Source organism: Scyliorhinus canicula, chromosome 1 (genome assembly GCF_902713615.1).
Source record: "Scyliorhinus canicula chromosome 1, sScyCan1.1, whole genome shotgun sequence".
Classification (NCBI taxonomy): domain Eukaryota; kingdom Metazoa; phylum Chordata; class Chondrichthyes; order Carcharhiniformes; family Scyliorhinidae; genus Scyliorhinus; species Scyliorhinus canicula.
Genome location: NC_052146.1, coordinates 39,992,035 through 40,013,219, shown reverse-complemented (window position 1 = coordinate 40,013,219; position 21,185 = coordinate 39,992,035). Strand labels below are relative to the sequence as shown.

The window sequence follows — 21,185 nt, the reverse complement described above, 5'->3', positions numbered from 1 at the left end:
TTGGAAATCTACTACAACAATGCCAAGAAGTAGTAGGAACTTAGTCCCTGCCTACAAGTGCCAGAGGCTAGCACCAAGTTGAGTGCAGCTATATCTCATAGAAAGGGGGAAATCTCTCCATCCCACCTCCACCCTGCTTTTATGGTCTTAGCGGCCAGTTAGAGTTGCAGTGCAGAGGCCTCAAGGTATGTATTCTGCCCACTTATCCATAAAATAGAGCTGACAAGCCTAAAATTGGGGAAGGAATTTTAGAAAAACAGTGGGAGTGAAATTGATCTGCACCTGTAGCAGTTATAAGGTACAAAAGAAGAATTTGTGTTTATGCAATACCTCACTCATTCTTAGGATATCCCAAAGTACTTCGTAAACAATCGTTGCACAGTTATATATATATATAGCAGAATTTTCACAAAACAAGCTCCCATAAACAACAAATGAATGAGTAGATAATGGAGGCTGAGGGACAAAAAGTTGGCCAATATTACGATCCTAAATCAGACCCTAACAGTGGCTCAGAGACTGAACAGAAACCTCAATATTTAATTTTAATTTTGTAAGACTGTACAGAAAGGATATCTCGCTCCAGGACTGATTACACAAAGAAATAGGGATATGATATATTAAAACAAACTTTATTACTAACACAGTATTGAAATATCTTTAACATCACAGCAGAAAATAATTTCCAATTACCCGTTAAACAATGCTACTCAATACAGTGAATACAATACCCTTAACTGCTATCTTTATTCCCAATTAAAAAACAAGAGAAAAAAATCGCAGCTCTTAATCTACTATTAAACCATTGACACTTAGGAATACTTGCTTTACAGAGATGTTCTTTGTGAAAGAAAGATCTTTTAACACTGTTTTAAAGACAAGATCTGATTCCTCTCAGAACTATGCAGAAACTCTGGCTGTATTCGGAAGATGTTCCTCAGCTTGTTTCATCTCCCCTTGTTCTCAGACAAGTCTGCACTGCTTTAAATACTGTTAATTTCTTTTAACTGAACTATAGTGAGAGCAAACTGCTTCATTCCTGGTCATAGCTTCATTCAGCTCACAACTGAATTGCTTTCTGCAAAATGCCTGATGCCTTGGCTCCACCCAGTAATGACATCATCTTACCAAGCTGAAATCTAATTAGGTAATTAATCTAATTAATATCCAAAACAACATTTCATTAACCCAAGCTTTTTATGATGCTTTAATTGCACCCCTGGCTCCCAACATTTCAAATTAGGACTTATTTCAAAACATGACTGCAGCAGTCACATACACACTAACCCCTGCTTTTAACCCTTACTGCACCAAATACCTATAATACAATACAACTGGAATTCCTACATTCATCACAACAGGATTCATGGGATCTTTGATGTTTATCTCAGCAAAGGGACAGATCCTCAGTTTAATGTCTTCATCAAAATGCTGCACCTTTGAAAATGCAATACCCCTTCAGTATTACACAGTCTACAATATATTTTCAAACTCAGGGTCGTGATCCAAAGGTGGGTCGCGGCCAGGTGCCGGAAGGGTCACGGAGCGTTTGGTCGCAGCATTCCCGATCGCGGGATGAAGTGCCCAACAGCCGTGACTGGCTTTTAAAAATGCTGGCTGAAACCGGCTTTCAAGAATACCGGCCTGCCGTGCATACGTGCCCCCTCAGCCGGATGTAGCAGTGCGCAGGCCCGGGGCCCAGCCTCCTCAGTACATTGGCGCACTGTTCCAGGAGCAAAATTTTTAAAAATCAATTTGTCTTCCCGCCAAAAGCGGCGGCAGAGAGCGGTTCACGCGCCGGGTGCACTGACGTCACCTACTCTGGGCCCTAAGTAACTGAGGAGAGCCTCCTCCATTTTGTAGCTGCCAGCAAGCAAGCAATGGGCCTGCACTAAATAGTACGCATGTATTTTGGATTTCTCATTGTTTCATGAAAATTTAAGTGCACGATCAGAAGAATTGAGTCTGTCATTCAAACAATCAAAGTTCTACTGTATTGAACAGACCAAGGATCCTAGGTCTACTGTATTCTGTACAGCTTTGTATCAAACCACATGCTGACTTTGCCTGCTCAACCCTCAGAGAAGTTAGGAAATAAATTTTAAAGCACCGGCTAATAGAAGGTGTTTGAGATTGGAGCATTGTTTTGTGTTTAAAGACAGCACAGCTTCAGTGATTGTCTCAGTGAAAGGTCTTTATTGAACTGATCCTATGTTGGCTACTTCCAGAGAGCTGCTCAATGTAGAGGTCACAGAAGGTCACAGGACGTGTAGAATTGATTGCATTTCGTACCCCAAAGTGCATGGTCCAAAGCAACTGTTTGCATCAGATCAAAAACAACAGTTGTTTTCAGTCCATGTAGCATATCTGACAAAAAAAACTCAAAGGAGTCATTCAGCCAACAAACTTCACAATTAATACAGCCAAATAATAAATTAATGCAGATTTCCTTCAAGTCCATTGGCCCCAGGGGTGGCACAGTGGCGCAGTGGTTAACACTGCTGCCTCACAGCACTGAGGATCCAGGTTCGATCCTGGCTCCGGGTCACTGTCCATGCGGAGTTTGCACATTTTCCCCTTGTCTGTGTGGGTCTCACCCCCCACAACCTAAAGATGTGCAGAGTAGGTGAAATGGCCACGCTAAATTGCCCCTTAATTGGAAAAGAATAATTGGGTACTCTAAATTTATTTTAAACAAAAATTTAATTGGACCTGACTACATTGAAATTGTGCATGTATTGTAGACCAATGTTTTTCAAACACTTTTTCCAGGCACCCATTTTTAACCAACCAGCCGACCTTCGCGACTCACGCCGGCCAACTTCACAACCGTCGCCAGCCGACCGTCGCGACCCACCATTTAGTGCTAGCCTTGTTTTCTGCACCTGAAATATTTTGTACTGCCAACAATGACATTATGGGATTTTGTGGGTCCGGTTGCTGTGCCAGGCACAGTGGCGAGTGTACGGACGAACTGGGTGAGCTTGGATTACTTTAGACTGCACCGGGGGACGAGGCAGGGATATCCACTCTCCCCACTGTTGTTTGCCTTGGCTATCGAGCCACTGGTGGTGGCGTTCAGAACATTGAAGGACTAATGGGATAGTACGGGTGTGTGGAGCATGGGGTCCACACTTTTGTATATTTCTGACCTATTGGGGGGGATTGGAGAGATTATGGGGATCCTAGAGGAATTTGACCGGTTTTCGGGGTATAAGTGGAATATGGGTAAGGTGAGGTCTTACCGATACAATCAAGGGGACCTGAAAAGAGATTGGGGGAGATTCTGTTCATGGTGGTGGGAGGAAGCTTTCGATACTTGGGCATTCATGTGGCGCGGGAATAGAAACAGCTGCTTAAGGTGAATCTAGCTCGTTTGGTGGAGCAGATGAAGGGGGACATCAAAAGGTGGGATATGCTCCTGCTGTCACTTGCGGGGAGGGTGCAGACAATAAAGATGACGGTTCTCCCGAGGTTTTAGTTTGTATTTCAGTGCCTGCCTATCTTTATCCCCAAGGCTTTCTTCAGGAGGGTGAATGCAATGATTTCAAGGTTTGTGTGGGCGGGTAAAACCCTGCGGGTAAAGAAGGTGCTGCTGGAACCGGGCTTGGGGGTGGGGGTGGTGGTGGGAGGGGGGGGGGGGGGGGGATAGTCAGGAAATGGGTGGTGGGGAAGGGGTTGGTTTGGGAGTGGATGAAGACAGCATCTTGTAGGGGCACAAGTTTTGGGGCACTGGTAATGGCTTCCCTGCCGTTCTCGCTGGCTCGGCACTCCACAAGCTCCGGTAGTAGTGGCTGCCCTGAGAGTATGAGGACAATGGCGGAAGCATATGGAGGTGGAGGGCACCAATTTGTGGCACCCAGCGGTTTGCACTAGGGGGGGCTAGATGGGGGTTTCGGGGGCGGCAGTGAGCTGGGATCGAACGGTTTGGGGACTTGTTTATCGATGGGGGCTTTCTGTGCCTGGAGGATTTGGAGGAGGAGTTTGGATGGTTCCCTGAGCAGACTGTCAGAGTCATCTGGGCAGAATGCCTCATCACCAGAACTTTCAAACAAACACCAAGACCTAGCTTGGCTGGTGGTGAGAAGGGCACCTGTCAGATTCTTCATGTACACCCGAAGGCTCAGCACTGTTGCACGCTGCCCTTGGAGTGGCTGTGGGGGAAATGAGACAGTCACACACCTCCTTGTGGAATGTGCCTTTGCAAAGAAGGTCTGGAGAGAGATGCAGTGGTATTTGTCAAGGTTCATCCCGAGCAGCTCTGTGACACAGGACTCTGTGCTCTATGGACTGTTTCCAGGGACACACACCAAGACAAACATCAACTGCTGCTGGAAGGTCATCAACTCGGTGAAAGACGCTCTTTGGTCTGCCCGAAACTTGCTGATCTTCCAGTGCAAAGAATTGTCCTCAACCGAGTGTTGCAGACTGGCACATTCCAAGGTCCAGGACTACGTGCTGAGGGACGCACTCAACCTTGGGGCAGCTGCCGCCAAGGCGCAATGGGGAAAGACCACAGTGTAAGGTCTTACCAGCAAATGTACACCGAGGAGTGGGTAACAGTGTAAAGCCCCTCGGTCTGGGTCTTCAATACCACAATGTATGAAAGAAACAAAGCAATGTAAATATTTAAGAAGGAACTGTAACTTAAAGTAGGATACGTGTGTAACGTTATCCCAATTGAATTGAAGAAAGACAAATGAATGTAACTTAGATGAGAATGTACAGTCAAGACAATTTGAAATGTTCTGTAAAGTTTATAATAAATTTTATGAATAAAGTATATTTTTTTGGAAAAAAAAAATCTGGAGGAAGAGTTTGAGCTGCCGGTTGAGAATGGGTTCCTCTACTTGCAGGTGAGGGACTTTGCGCAGAGACAGGTTTCGACCTTTCCACACCTGCCGCCCCAGGGGATGCAGGACAAGATAGTGTCGAAAACGGGAGTGGGGGAGGGGAAGGTATCGGAAATTTATAAAGAGCTCATGGAATGGGAGAGAGCCCCGTTGGGGGTGTGAAGCGAAAGTCGGAGGAAGAACTGGGTAGGTAATTAGAGGTGGGGTAGTGGGAGGATGCCCTGAGTAGAGTCAACGCGTCCTCGTCATGTGCCAGGCTTAGCCTGATACAAATCAAGTGGTCCACAGGGCGCATATAACTGGCCTGAATGAGCGGTTTCTTTGGAGGGGTGGAGGACTGGTGTGGATGGTGTGCATGTGGGCCTGCGAATCATGTCCATATGTTTTGGGCATGTCCGAGGCTTTGGGGATTTTGGCAGGGGTTTGGCGATGTCATGTCAAAGGTATTGAAGGTATGGGTGGTTCCGAGTCCAGAGGCTGTGATTTTTGGAGTGTTGGAAGACCAGGGGGTAAGAGAGGCTGATGTCCTGGCCTTTGCCTCCCTGGTAGCCCGGAGACGGATCTTATTGGCGTGGAGGGATTCAGAACCCCTGAAATTGGAGGTATAGTTTAGTGACGTGGTCGGGTTTCTCAGGTTGGAGACGATCAAGTTCGCCCTGAGGGGATCGATGTTAGGGTTTGCCCGGAGGTGGCAGCCATTTATCAACTTCTTTGGGGATAATTAAGCTGTCAGCAGAGAAAGGGGGGGGGAGGAGGTAAAAGGGAAGAGGGAGGCATGGGGGGGCTGGTTGAGGTAGAAAATAGTTAATGGGAAAGGGGAAATGGGGAATTAATAATAATAATCACTTATTGTCACAAGTAGGCCTCAATGAAGTTACTGTTGAAAGCCCCTAGTCAGTACATTCCAGCGCCTGTTCGGGGAGGCCGGTACAGGAATTGAACCCGCACTGATGGCATTGTTCTGCATTACAAGCCAGCTATTTAGCCCACTGAGCTAAATCATGTTGGCTGGGTTTGGTGGTTGGTTGGGTAGGTGTTATTTACTTTGTTGCTTTTCCTCGTGGAAATTGTTAAAATTATATATGCCTTAATAAAATATATTTTTTTAAAACAATGACATTTAGAATTTTAATACTCAATAGATTTCAGTGACTTACATTATTGCAATTTTAATGTGCAGAACGATATATTACAAATTGAAAATCAACGCAGGCAAAGTGAGGAAGACTTGCATGATCTTATAAAGGAAATAGAGGTATAATTTCTCAATCTTAGAATGTAGAAAAACCTATGTACATAATTGTGGTCCAAACTGCAATATCTTTATCTCCTTTTTCTCCTCACACCCCTTCCATTTTAACTAAACAGATTGTGTGTGCTACTCTCCCTCTCTCTCTCGACCTAACGGAACCGCGATCACAGTCTAGCAGTTGAACATACTGTGATGGAGAGATTGCGGGTATGTAGAAGGTGAAACACAGAAGGCATAACATTTATGAAAAGCTACGGAGGTGAAAAGAGAATGAGGAGCCATTACTTATATTTCAGTACTGTTATGAAAGAATTTTTAAAAATACATTATTTGAAAGGGTAAATTCCAGTGATAATCCCAATGGGAATGAAGCAAAGATTGTCATTTATTGAGCAATTTATCATGTTATTGAGAAACATCTCAATATTTTTGTATTACAATTGCTGTTATAAAGGTAAATGAAGCAGCTGATTTGCATGGCACAATCCCAAATGGCAGTAGTGAAATGAATGACCATAAAATATTATCCTTGTGTGGCTTTGGTTGATAAAGCCATTGTTGGCATGGGCAGGCAGTGGCATGGTGGTAATGTCACCAGACTAGTAATCCAGGGGCCCAGGCTATTGCTCTGGTGAATCCCATCAATTTAATTTGAAATTGATTAATAAATCTGGAGTTAACAAAGCTCTCAGAAATAGTGAAACCATTGTTGATTGTTAATGCCCTTTAGGGAAAGAAATCTGCCATCTTTATCTGGCCTGCATGTGACTCCAGGCACACAGTAATATGGGTGACTCTTAAATGCCCTCTGAAATGGCTTAGCCAGCCACTCAGATGTATCAAATTGCAAGGAAGACTACTGAAAGGAATAAAACCAGACAGATCACCTGGCATCGACCTAGGCACTGAAAATTACAAAAGCAATCCCAGCCCTGTCGACCTTACACAATCATTCTTAATAACATCTGGGGATTTGTGCCCAAATTGGGACAGCTGTCCCACTGAATGCTCAAACAAGAGCCTGATCCATGGGATCATACTCTATAATGTTCCAGACACAATCAACACCATCCTGTCCTGTCCAGGACAGACACATAGCTGGTGGCACAGTGCTGTACAGCCAGGAGGGGGTTACCTTGGGAGTTCTCAACATCAACTCTGGACCCCATTAAGTTCCTGTGACATCAGGTCAAACATCGACAGGGAAACCACAAACTGCATCAACTGATGAACCAGCACTCCTCCATGTTGAACATCACTTGGAGGAAGCACTGGCGGTGGCAGTGCACAGAATGTACTCTGAGTGAGCGACTTCAATGTCCATCTCCAAGAGCGGCTCAGTAACACCACCACTGACCAAGCTGATCGAGTCCTAAAGGGTATAGCTGCTAGACTGGGTCTGCAGCAGGTAATGAGAGAACCAATAAGAGGTAAAAACTTACCTGATCGTACTTTAAATTTTTTAAGTCTTTTTAAAATCTTTTAAATTTTTTTTATTCCTTTCTTAAATTTACAAAGCCAATGTGCAAAGTGGACAGGGCAAGCCCTTAATCCATCTCCTTGCTTGCCCCAAAAACCAATTCAAATTCAAATTGAATCCAATTCATGGTACCCACAAGAGAGACAAATGAGATCCAGGCTGACAAGAAAAGGCATTGTACCCACCTGATCTTGGACTGGATCTGATGCTTGATCTTAGTCAAAATGCCAAGAAGCACCCTCACCAATCGAGCGGTCGCAGATGCATGCATCTGTTTATGACAGTATTCGTAGTAGTGGGCACCATACAGCCTTTGTGCAGACAAAGTCCCATCTTCACATTGAGGATACCCTCTGTCCTGTTGTGTGGCACTAACCGATATTGATTGATAGATATCAAACAGGCCTAGCAACTCAAAACTGGGCTTCCATGAGGCATCGTGATTACAGCAGCAGCAGAATTATATACAACCACAATCTATAATCTCATGGTCCACCCTATCCCCCATTACTGTAAAACCAGGGGATTAATTCTAGTTCAGTGAAGCGTGCAGGAGGGCATGCCAGGAGCAACACTGGCCACACCTAAAAATGGGGTGTCAACCTGTGAAGCTACAGCACAGGACTATACCAAACAGTGAATACCGCATGCAATAGATAGAGCTAAATTATCCCAAAACCAACAGATCAGATCTAAGTTCTGCAGTCTTCCCATATCTAATCATGAATAATAATTAAATTAATTAGTTAAATAACTAATTGAAGGTGGGGCGCCACAAATATCTAAATCCTCACTGATGGGGGAGCCCAGTACATTGATGTAAAAAGAAAGGCTGAAGCATTTGCGACAATATTCATCCAGAAATGCCACATGAATGATCAATCTCAGCATCTTCCTGAGATCCCCTCATCACATATGCCAATCTTCAGTGATATCAAGAAATAGCTCAAGGCACCGGATATGGCAAAGGCTATGGGTCCTGACAACTTTCTGGCAATGGTACTGCAGACCTGTGTTCCAGAACTAGCTGTGCCCTGAGCCACGTTGTTCCAGTGCTGTTACAAAACTTGTGGTGATGTGGAAAACTGCTCAGGTATGTCCTGTCCACAAAATGTAGGACAAATCTAACAAAATGTTTGGAAAGGGTGTTCCTAGCCCAATACCCTGAGGATCTTGTTTGCTATGACGACTGCAATTTCAGATTATTCTATTCACGAAAGAATGGACTCAGATAAATTATTTAAGAAGTGTTCTTTGAATCTATTTTTTTTCTGAACTATTTAAACATAGATACCTATGATCAGATCTGAATTCTGTTGCTGATAACCAAAAGCATATGTGATACGTTATTTTCTAAAATCACTTTTAATTGTTAACAAGATAATAAAATTGTGGCCTTTATCTTATTATTGACTAACTTTCAAATATTGTAAAATGGAAATATAAATTGTCTATTGTCTCTAGGATAATCTGGAAAGTACAACCCAACAGATTAATAAATATGAAATTATGCAAATACAAGTTAACAAAACACTGGATGAACTGAAATCTGGCATTGAGCCCATTGCCAAGAAAATACATTGCGACCTAACACCAATCCAGCAGAAGTTGTGTGGGAACGAAGGCATCTTGGATTACAATGCACTGAATTACTTAGGTGAGTGCAATACAATTTCACTGCTATTAAACAGAAATAGGAAATAAAAATTTGACAAGTAGATCAAGAACAATAATTCCCAAACTGGGGATTGTGGCGCAGGTTGGGGGTGGGCCGGGGGGGGGTTAAACTGGCCCAGGAGGACAGCCTGGTGCTAAACGTTTTTTTATTAATTATTTTTATTAAGATTTTTGTCAAAAAAAACATAATTTTTGCATAACCGTACGCAACAATTAACAGAACAAAGAGAAAAGAAAGCTGCTGCTGCTGACCGTTACTGCTTTCCTAGAAAGTCGAGGAACGGCTGCCACCTCCGAGAGAACCTCGCCATGGACCCTCTCAAGGCAAACTTTATTTTCTAGAGACTGAGAAACCCAGCTATGTCACTAACCCAGGTCTCTACGCTCGGGGGCATTGAGTCCCTCCACATTAGAAGGATCCGTCTCCGGGCTACCAGGGAGGCAAAGACCAACACGTCGGCCTCTTTCGCTTCCTGAACTCCCGGATCGTCTGACACATCAAAGATCGCTATCTCTGGACTCGGCACTACCTGCGTGCCTAAGATCTTGGACGTTGCCTTAGCAAATCCCTGCCAGAATCCCTTAAGAGCCGGGCATGCCCAGAACATATGGACATGGTCTGCAGGGCTTCCCGCATACCTCGCACATTTATCCTCAACCCCAAAGAGCTTGCACATCCTGCTTGCCGTCATGTGTGCCCGGCGGAACACCTTAAAGTGGAATAAGCTAAGCCAGGCGCATGATGAGGAGGAATTGACACTGTTTAGGGCGTCCACCCACAGGCCCGCGTCCAGCTCCCCACCTAGCTCCTCCTCCCATTTACGATGAGACGAGAGTAGAATGTAATCGAGGCTTTATTGCACAGAGATGTGTGGCCTCCTACAGCAGCTGACGAAATGGCTGTTGTACGGAGAGCACACATATTTATACTCCGCCTACTGGGCAGAGCCAGCAGCCAGGGATCTACCCCCATACCTGTAGTACAGGGGCCTTACCGTAAAACCCATATATACAGTATAATACATCACTGGTGACTACCACATTCACCCCCTGTTAAAAATGAGTCCAGCGGGGGTGGTGGAGAACTATATACATACAAATTGCTTTTAAAAATCACAGAGAATGTTACAAATTTAGGCGGTCCGGTGCCTTGATCTGTCGTCGAGAGCGCCGCAGTGCTGGTGGCGACTCCGGCGTTGGCTTGGTCTTCGGTGACTCCGGGAGCGTGTCGAAATCTTCTTCACCCCCAGGTGGGAGCAAGGGGAGGATGGATTGTCCTGGAGCGGGGCTGCGGTGGGCTGCGCCGGGGGAAGGGAGGGTGGCGCCGCGGCAGAGGGGGGGGTGTGTGTGGGGAACCAGCTGGTGCCAGGTCCCTGAGGGAGACTGTGTCTTGGCGGCCATCAGGATACGCTACGTAAGTGTACTGCGGGTTGGCGTGGAGTAGCTGTACCCTCTCAACCAACGGGTTCGCCTTGTGGAGTCGCACGTGTTTATGGAGGAGAATGGGTCCTAGGGGGTGCTGGGACAATAGCGGCAATTGAGTGGGCCTGGGACACTGCAGCGAAATGTCCCTTCTTGCCACAGGCCTTGTAGAGTGCGCTCCGCGCCGGGCAGCGCTGCCGGGGGGTGTTTTGACTTTCCGCAGAAGTAGCATTTGGGTCCCCCGGGGTTGGATGGCTGCTGCACGGCACAGGCGTGTGTTTGGCTGGGGGCGGTCACTGCTGGGGTCCATGATGGGGTGGCCGTAGCGAGAGCTCTAGTTTTTTGGTCACTGCGAGGTCAAGCATGGCCCCTTCTAAGAGGCGCTGGAGGATGTAGTCAGACCCTATGCCCATAATGAACCCGTCTCTCATCACCAGGTTCAAATGTTCAGTGGCCGAAATGGCATGGCAATCACAGTCTCTCACTAGGGCGAGCAGGGCAGCCAGAAATTTTCCACAGACTCACCGGAAAGTTGGTGCCGCATGGATAGGAGATTGCCTGGCGTAGATTTTGATGGTCCGCTGAGCGTAATTCTCCTTCAGTAGCACCCTGGCTTCTGCGTAGGTCGGCGTGTCCTGGACGAGGGGAAAAACGTTGGAGCTCAGCCACGTGTACAGAGTCTGGAGCTTCTGTACTTCTGGGATTGGGTCTGGCGTAGACACGATGTATGCTTCAAAACAGGCTAGCCAATGTTCCAAGTCTTTTTTGGCGTTGTCTGCTTGAGGATGCAGCTGCAGGCAATCTGGCTTGATGCGGAGGTCCATCTCTGAACAATCTCTGTGCAATAAATTGATGCACTATCAATTACGACGAGACAACAGTAGAATGTAATCAAAACTTTATTAAGTAGAGATGTCTGGCCTCCTACAGCAGCTGATGTAATGACTGCTGTTCGGAGAGCACACATATTTATACTCCGCCTACTGGGCGGAGCCAGCAGTCAGTTTGTACCCCTGTAGTACAGGGGCCTTACCATAAAACCCATATATACAGTATAATACATCAGTGGTGACTACCACACCCTTAAGCTCCTCCACTGGGGCTTCCTCCGCCTCGTGAAGTTCCCGGTAAATGTCCGAAACCTTCCCCTCCCCAACCCAGGTGCCGGAGACCACCCTATCCTGTATCCTGCGTGGGGGTAGTAGGTGCGTACCTGAAGGTATCTGAAAACGTTTCCGGGGGCAAACTGAATTTCTCCTCCAGCATTTTCAGGCTGGGGAAGGTTTCGTTTATGAACAGGTTCCCCATCCTTTTAATGTCTGTCATATGCCAGCTTTGCAACCCTCCGTCTATCCTGCCTGGGACGAATCTGTGATTTTTGCGTATTGGGGTCCAGACTGAGGCTCCCTCCAACCCCCTGTGTCTTCTCCACTGACCCCAGATCTTTAATGCTGCCACCACCACCGGACTAGAGGAGTAGCGGGCCGGCGAGAATGGCAGAGGTGCCGTTACAAGTGCCCCTAGGCTGGTACCTTTACATGAGGCCAACTCTAACCGCTCCCACGTCGACCCCTCCCCCAATACTCAATTTGTTATCATGGCTATGTTAGCTGCCCAATAGTAGCTGCAAAGGTTCGGCAGCGCCTTAGCTTGGATCAAAAAACATCTCGCTTTTCATTTTGTTTAGTTTGTACCCCGAGAAATTGCCAAAGTCCCTCAAAATCTGCATGACCTCCCCCATCCCCTCCAGTGGGTCCGAAACACACAGGAGCAGATCATCCGCATAAAGCGAGACCCGTGCTCCTCCCCCCTCCGAACCAACCTCCGCCAGTTCTTTGAAGTCCGCAGCGCTATAGCCAGCGGCTCTATCGCAAGGGAGAATAATAACGAGGAGAGGGGCCACCCCTGCCTTGCCCCCCGGTGGAGCCTAAATTATTCCGACCTCACCCTGTTCATGCACACACTTGCCGCTGGGGCCTGGTAGAAGAGCTGGACCCAACCTATGAACCCCTCACCGAATACGAACCTTCTTAGCGCTTCCCACAGGTACTCCCATTCCACCCGGTCAAAGGCTTTGTCCGCGTCCATTGCCGCCACCACTTCTGCCTCCCCTCCCTCTGAGGGCATCATGATGATGTTTAGGAGCCTCCATATGTTGGAGTTCACTTGCCTGCCCTTGACAAGCCTGTCTGATCCTCCCCTATCACCCCAGGGACACAGTCCTCAATCCTAGCAGCTAAAATCTTGGCCAGTAGTTTGGCGTCGACATTCACAAGCGATATCCGTCTATAAGACCCACACTGTCGCGGATCTTTCTCTCTTTTGAGGATGAGTGAAATCGAAGCCTGTGACACATTGTTGGGGGGAGGGTCCTTCTCTCTTTGGCCTCATTGAAGGTCCTTAGCAGGAGTGGGCACAGCAGTCGGGGGCTCTGACTCATACCATTTACCGTAAAACGCCCTAAAGACTTTGTTCACCCCCTCTGGGTCTATGACCGTGTTGCCCTCCTTATCCCGTACTTCCCCAATTTCTGCTAAACGTTTTTGATGGAACCTGAATCGCCACTTTCCTTTAGGTTGGACACGGATACTTAGCTGATGTATTTGACAGGCTCAATGATTTTAACCTTTCTCTGCAAGGTTAGAACTCTAACATTTTCATCATCTATGAAAAAGTGGAGCTTTTCTAAGGAAACCTCTTGCTCTGGAGTCGCTGTGTTTTGCTATTTCTGACATTGTTTTCTGTTATTAATAATGAAATGAAAATGAAATAATAAGGACTGTTATAAATTTTAGTCTCAAAAGTTAAAGACGTAACTCAAGAACATTTGCCTCAGCTTTGCACCAAAACCCAGCGGATATTATCCTGGAAAGTGAGCAAATTAACTATAGGAATCCACCCAGGTTTGTAATCTGATTTCAGAGGACCTTGTAGAAAGCATCGGGCCCTGACAGAGTCCCTGGGAGAGCACTCAGAGCTGCGCTGACCAGCTAGCGAGTGTATTCGCAGACATCTTCAACACCTCACTTCTCCGCTCTGAGGTCCCACCTCCTTCAAGAAGACCACTATAATACCAATACCAAAGAAGAACAAGGTAGCCTGCCTCAACGACTACCGACCTTGACATCTGTTATCATGAAATGCTTACAGCGGCTAGTCATGAGACGGATCAACGCCAGCCTCCCAGACAGTCTCGATCCATTGCATTTTGCCTATCGCCGCAACCGGTCCACAACAGATGCTATCTCCCTGTCCCTACAGCCAACACTCAACACCGGGGCCTCACCAGGATATGAGCTCAGACCTCTACTGTACTCCTTATACACACACGACTGTCTGTTAAGATTTAACTCCAATTCGATCGATAAGTTTGCGGATGTTTTGACTGTGGTGGGCCGTATCTCAAACAACGACAAGACAGACTACAGAAGGGAGATAGATCACTTGGTTGCATGGTGTACCGAAAAATACGTCTCTCTAAATGTCAGCAAAACCAAGGAACTGATCATTGACTTCAGGAAGCATAGTACGACACATGCTCCCATCTATATAAATGGCTGCGAAGTGGACATGGTTGATAACTTTAAATTCCTCGGGGTCACCATCAACAACGGTCTGTCCTGGTCCACTCACATTGATGCAACAGTCAAGAAAGCGCAACAACGTCTCTACTTCTTAGCTAAGAAATTCGGCATGTCTGCATCAACTCTCACAAACTTCTACAGATTTGCCATAGAGAGCATCCTATCCAGCTGCATCACAGCCTGGTATGGCAACTGCTTGGCCCAAGATCGCAAGAAACTGCAGATTGCGGTGAACTCAGTCCAACGCATCACACAAGCTTGCCACTCTCCCATTGATTCTGTACACACCTCCTGCTGTCTCGGGAAGACAGACAGCATTGTCAGAGACCCTTCACACTCAAGCTTTGCCCTCTTCCAAACTCTTCCATCAGGCAGAAGGTACAGAAGTCTGAAGACCTGCACATCCAGACATAGGAACAGCTTGTTCTCCACAGCTACTAGACTCCTCAATGACTCTCCCTCAAACCGATCTGTTCCCTGTAAGACACTATTCACGACTCCCTATGCTGCTCTTGCTCATGTATTTGTTTGGCCCTTGTTCCGCTGTAACCAATTACTTATTTGTCAATGTACTTTGTTAATTATTCTTTTTATCTACTGTGTACGTACTGTGTATGTCCCCTTGACAGCAGAAAAATACTTTCACTGTACTTAAGTATATGTGACAATAAATTAATCAATCAATTAGAAAAGGACCAAGATTGCTTTAAATCTGAAAGAGAATTTTTATCAACAGTGCTGTTGACTCTGCTTTGAGAGACAATTTTAAAGATGTGCCTCATGGCAGCACAGTAGCACAATGCACAGTGGTTAGCACTGTTGCTTCACAGCGCCAAGGTCCCAGGTTCGATTCTTGGCTTGGGTCACTGTGCACGTTCTCCTCTTGTCTGCGTGGGTTTCCTCCAGGTGCTTCGGTTTCCTCCCACAAAAGACGTGCTGTTAGGTGAATTGGACGCTCTGAAATCTCCCTCAGTGTACCCGTACAGGCACTGGAATGTGGCGATTAGGGGTTTTTCACAGTAACTTCATTGCAGTGTAAGCCTACATGTGACAATAAAGATTATTATTATAGATTGATTCTGACTGTCAACTCATAAAGAGCTGTTAAAATACTTTTTAAAAATAAGTTTAGATTGCCCAATTCATTTTTTCCAATTAAGGGGCAATTTAGCGTGGTCAATCCACCTAGCCTGCACACCTTTGGGTTGTGGGGGTGGAACCCCGCAGTCACAGGAAGAATGCGCAAACTCTACACGGACAGTGACCCAGAGCCAGGATCGAATCTGGGACCTCGGCATCGTGAGGCAGCAGGGCTAACCCACTGCGAGCTGTTAAATTATTTGACCACTTTGCCTCAGTGTCATTTCTTCACACGTTGACATCAAAAACAAGTTATTGAAGCTGCTTGGCTATAGAGATTGAGATAGTGAGTGAAACTTTACAAATTCAAACCAAAATTTCACATTGTGTGCAAGCAAATTGGGCCATCTTACTCATAGATCTGAGGGTGACTCATCAAGTGCTCTTGTTATATTCAAATTTATTCAGTCGTATAATACTGATGTGCTACTTATGTTGCTCTCGGTCTGAAACAATATACGACAGTGGTTGAGAAAATAGAATCCTCTTGTTTATGTAAAATTAGGAGGGGGTGACGGGTAAAATTGATCTTCACCAGTTCTGTGAGAAGAGCTCATGGCAAATTGGCAACCCATGTTTCACTGCCATTGACCTAACTGGAAAAAAAAATCAGGACTGGTACAAAGTGAACTGTTGTTTCATTATTGCCCATTTTGTGCCAGAGCATAAGACTAATTTCACCCCACCACACCACAAGTTTAGATTCTTCAGGGAAACTGCGACCGGTGAATTCTGTAAGCTGATTGCAGCTAAACTTCACAGTAACTTCAGTGCAGTGTTAATGTAAGCCTACTTATGATACTGATAAAGATTATTATTGATTACTTCCCCTCTACAGGCTTGGCACTGTCACTGCAGCTGTAAACTTAATACTTGAGGCTCTTTCAAGCGACTTCAGTAAACAGTCATTGGCCGGAATTCTCCATTTGGGAGACTATGGGCGCAATTCTCTGGCCTCATTATGCTCGAGTGAGAGTGCGACGAGGCCAGTGAATGGCGGGAGAGGCCAAAAACGATAACCGTGCAGGTCGCCAAACAGTTTGCAATGTAACTGGCCTGCTCCCGTGGGCAAAATCAGAATCCTGCCACAGTGTGGCCAGAAGCCAATAATTACCACTCAAGCCTATTTCTATACAATTAACGGGAGCCACCCCATATCCAATGTGCTCCCATGATTCATAGGCCTCCCCAGCAAGTGGTCACAATGCCGCCAATTAGTACTCCTTTTTAAAAACATGAACCTGGTGGAAGGGTGAGTAGCCATCTCAGCTCACAGCTAAAGAGCCCGGTGGCACTGGGCTTGCCACCCCAGTGGTCAGCGGGGTGTGGGGCTCACCCTCGGATGGGGGGACACTCTCGGCTAGGGTGGGCGGCCATGGGAGGGGGATGGCGCTGGGGTGCAATTTCACGCAGCTCCACCATGCAACCCCCGGATCATGTGTACCCATTCTGGGGGCAAACCTGGTCTCTGCCTGTCTGTCCCACCGACAGCTCGTAACCCCCATCAACTGCTAAGGCCACTGGCCGTGCGGCTGAAGGCAATTGCTGAATTGGCAATCGGGTCAAGTGAGCACTTCACTTATCCCGAGTGGGTTCCCATGCAGCAACCAACATCTGAATACCCAGGGGATGGGACACAGCTCTGGGGACATGTCCATGGCCGGAGGGTGGGTGAGTGCAACAGGGCGGGGACCAGCACCCGGTCCTGGTACCGTTACGTGCGGGTGTCAGGGGTACAGGGTCTGGGGTCCATTGAGGGGAGGGCCCGCTACAGCACAGAGTGCATGGGTATGGGGGAGAGTGGGAGGAGGAGGGGGGAAGATCAATGGAGGAATGGAGGGTCCCTGGGCTGTTTGTCAGTCTACCATCCTCTCCCAATGTCAGTCTAACATCCTCTCCCAATTCCTTGAAGATATTGAATGGGATGAATGATATTTTGGACCACACAGAACAGGCCCTGGTTGTGCTGCTGGGAGGTCGGGTAACCAGAAGCCGTAGATGGCGTCAGCAGCATCATCTGCAGGGGTCGAGGCGGCAGCTCATGTGCTGGACCCGCCCCACACCTTGATGACCCGACCACCAATCAGGCCAGGGTGAGACCCAGAGGGGAGGCTCAGCATGGCTCTGGGTGTACAGGCATCACCTGTCACTTGAGCAGATGACATACAGCGTGTCAGGGCGATGGGACTCTGTCAGCACATCGGCGGGTCACCCGTGGGCAGGGGGGAGATGATAATCCGCAGAGAACTCAGCGCTGGTGCTACTCAATCTATGCCGTAGTTTGACCCCTGCCTGTCTGCTGAGTGCTTGCTAACACCCATCACTGTGGTGAAGGGTTTTTAACGTTTCATTGGTGTCCAACAGTGCGCCACTCTCCTGATGGTGCCGCCCACTCTCCCCGCCACCCCCTCACCACCCATCACCACTTACCTACCCCCCCCCCATCCCCCAGTGCCCTCGGTAATCCTTGGCGTGCTTTGCCTTCCTTGCTCTACCGCTACGTCTAGGTGTTTCCCCAGGATGCACATCAGAGGTGGAAGCACCCAGTTGCTTACCATGTCTTGTGGCCTTCGGTGCCCCTGGCGGGCGTACTCTGGGGGCTGGAGGGTCCCGGCATACTTGTTGGCGACACATGCACAGCCATGCCACCCTGTCCTGTTTGCTGACTGCGTGGTTCAGCCTCCTGGGTGGAACTCAGAGGAGCTGGTGGCCACCATCCCCACTCCATGGGATGGGTCCAGATTGGCACCCAGCGCGTTCTCCTCCCTCTTGGTTCTCATAGATCCTGGGATTCACACTCAGGATGGAGGGGCAGCTGGTTTGAACCCCAGCAGCTCTTGCGTCATCTGGCTCTGTCAGCCCTGGCGGCTCCCCAGTGTCTGCACCATCCTGTCGACGCACTCGGCGATACTCCTCCATGACTGGGACATGCTCTGCAGTGCTGCGACCATTCTTATCTGAGATCAGGACATGTCCCACAGCACCTCATCAAGATGAGCCTGGTACTGGGTCATGTCCCCCAGCAGTCGGACATTCTGCCTTGGCCCTCAGCCATGGCTGTCACTTACTGCGCAACGTCTTGGACACCTCCACTAATGCAGCTGATGTTGTGCACCAGGCTCTTGACTGCAGTTGCCACCCGAGCAGTGTTGGCCTCAGTGCTACACATTGCCGGCATCATCTCCTGCGCCCTTAGCCTCTGGGGATCCTCCAATTGGCTATGGACCTGCTGGAGTGTCATCTACATCTCCCTCTGAATTCCCCTGCCACTCTCTAACGTCTCCATCAGCTCCGGGATAACCTGGTCCATAGGCTCAGCACCTGGCTGGGACTCAGCTGGGTCCTGGGATCCAGCAGACCTCTGACTGCTGTCTCGCTAGGCATTACTGCCTCCACCTGCTGTACATCAGCAACTGTGTGGTGCTCACTAGATGTTCCCCAGAAGTCTGACTACTAATATTGCCCACCACGGTGTGTGTCTCTGGGTTTGTGGAGGGTGTGGATGACAGCTGTGGCGCGTCGATTGTGGCACCTTTGGAGCTCTCTTCAGAGGTGCTCTTATGGGAGGCAGGGCAGGGGGCCACCCCGATGGACCAGCACCATCACTTGGAGGACCTGCGGGAGAATGGACATGTGGTCAGTGGGAGGGATGAATCAGTGTGTATGGCAATAACAACTCACATGTGACAGGTCCTACAGGTGGGGCCCGGTGGATCCTCACCTTTACGGCGTGCGGCAACCTCTGCATTGGTGACTGCTCTGTCTTCGGCCTCCTCATCACCACCAGTGCACGTTCCTCGAAGGATGTGAGGATTCTTATGTCCGGCATCCCTCTGCCAGTTTGCGCTCTCTCCCAGCGATTGTGGGAGAGCTTCTCCTGCTTAAGCACAGAGGGGCCATCAGTGGCCTACGCATGGTTCACGGTGGTGGGGTGGGTGGTGAAGGAAGGGTTGGGGGAGGTTTATGGGAGAGGGGGAGATGAAGGGAAGGTTGGGGGCCACTTGGAGGGTTGGGGGGATGCTCACGTGGGGCGGAAAGGTCTTGGGGGGGAGGGAGATAGTGTCAACCCCGGTGCTGCCTGGTGTAGGTCATTGGCCTTCTTGTGGCACTGGAGGCCAGTCCCCCTGGCCACGCTTCCCCAGCTGGCACTTCATCCCAGGTGGCACTGGCTGCCCTGCGGTACACCCTCCAGGACCTTCAGGAGAATAGGACATCCCTCCTGGCCTCGACTGCATCTAGGAGCCTCCCCAGGGTGTCTTGGCGCCGTGACTGTGAGCTGAGTGGAGTTGGCTGTGCAAGTACTGTTTAAGTACTGCTCGACCTTATTAGCTGGGGGGGGGGGGGGGGGGGGGGGGAGAGAGAGAGAGAGAGAGAGAGAGAGAGAGAGAGGCTGGCGAGCCTTCATTTGCGGTGTGAAGCCCGTAGGGCCACATTAAGTGTGTTGCGTTGCCAGCCTCGCCAGACTGAGTGCTGGGAAACTCCCGGCTTCCTGCTCTCTACCACATTTAGAAATCTTTCTGGAGAATCACGCCCTATGTTCTTCCGCCAGAGATGAATCTTGCTGGTTTTGGTATTGCTGATCTTGTATTGTCCCGGTCCTGATGCTCGTTGTGAGGGGTTGGAGGTAGCCGAACCGGTTGAGTCTCTGCCCCCTCGTCCCACCCCGCCCCAGCTTTGGCCTAGGCTGTGGACCACCTGGGCGATGGAGAGACGGCATGATGGAAGGAATTGTCTCGTACTTCAATCGGAAGAATCCTTGAGAGACCCTGAAGAGTGTTGATCCTTTACTTTTACTTTCTTTGTGCCACCTGCAGCTCGCCTGTTATCCTGAACATCACTCCCTGTTATTATAGAATATAGTACAGTACAGTATAGGCCCTTCGGCCCACAATGTTGTGCCGACCATTTATCCTAATCTAAGATCAACCTAACCTACACCCCTTCAATTTACTGCTGTTCATGTGCCTGTCCAAGAGTCGCTTAAATGTTCCTAATGACTCTGACTCCACCACCTCTGCTGACAGTGCATTCCACCCACCCACCACTCTCTGTGTAACGAACCTACCCCTGACATCACACCTATACCTTCCTCCAATCACCTTAAAATTATGTCCCCTCGTGACAGCCATTTCCGCCCTGGGGAAAAGTCTCTGGCTATCCACTCTATCCATGCCTCTCATCACCTTGTACACCTCTATCAAGTCACCTCTCTTCCTTCTTCGCTCCAGTGAGAAAAGCCCTAGCTCCCTCAACCTTTCTTCATAAGACATGCCCTCCAGTCCAGGCAGCATCCTGGTAAATCTCGTCTGTACCCTCTCCAAAGCATCCATATCCTTCCTGTAATGAGGCGACCAGAACTGGACACAATATTCCAAGTGCGGTTGAACCAGGATTTTATAGAGCTGCAGCAAAACCTCGCGGCTCTTCAACTCAATCCCCCTGTTAATGAAAACCAACACACCATACGCCTTCTTAACAACCCTATCAATCTATGTGGCAACTTTGAGGGATCTATGTAGGTGGACCCCGAGATTCCTCTGTTCCTCCACACTTCCAAGAACCCTGCCTTTAACCCTGTATTCAGCATTCAAATTCGGCTTTTCAAAATGAATCACTTAACATTTATCTAGGTTAAACTCCATCTGCCACTTCTCAGCCCAGCTCTGCATCCCGTTGATGTCCTGTTGTAACCTGCAACAGCCCTCGACACTGTCTACAACTCCACCAACCTCTGTGTCATCAGCAAACTTATTAACCCACTGTTGCTATCTTTTAAT

General features: G+C 48.2%; 1 protein-coding gene across 7 annotated transcripts in view; it reads left to right on the top strand.

Annotated features, from left to right (window-relative positions):
* The window catches only part of LOC119960015 (coiled-coil domain-containing protein 63-like), a 174,205-nt gene that overhangs the window by 130,848 nt on the left and 22,172 nt on the right, over positions 1-21,185 (top strand). For all 7 annotated transcript variants that reach the window (XM_038788089.1, XM_038788127.1, XM_038788186.1 and 4 more), the window contains 2 exons: positions 6,034-6,108; positions 9,050-9,242. In XM_038788089.1, the coding sequence (XP_038644017.1) occupies positions 6,034-6,108; positions 9,050-9,242 (268 nt within the window). The remainder of the gene's footprint in view (positions 1-6,033; positions 6,109-9,049; positions 9,243-21,185) is intronic.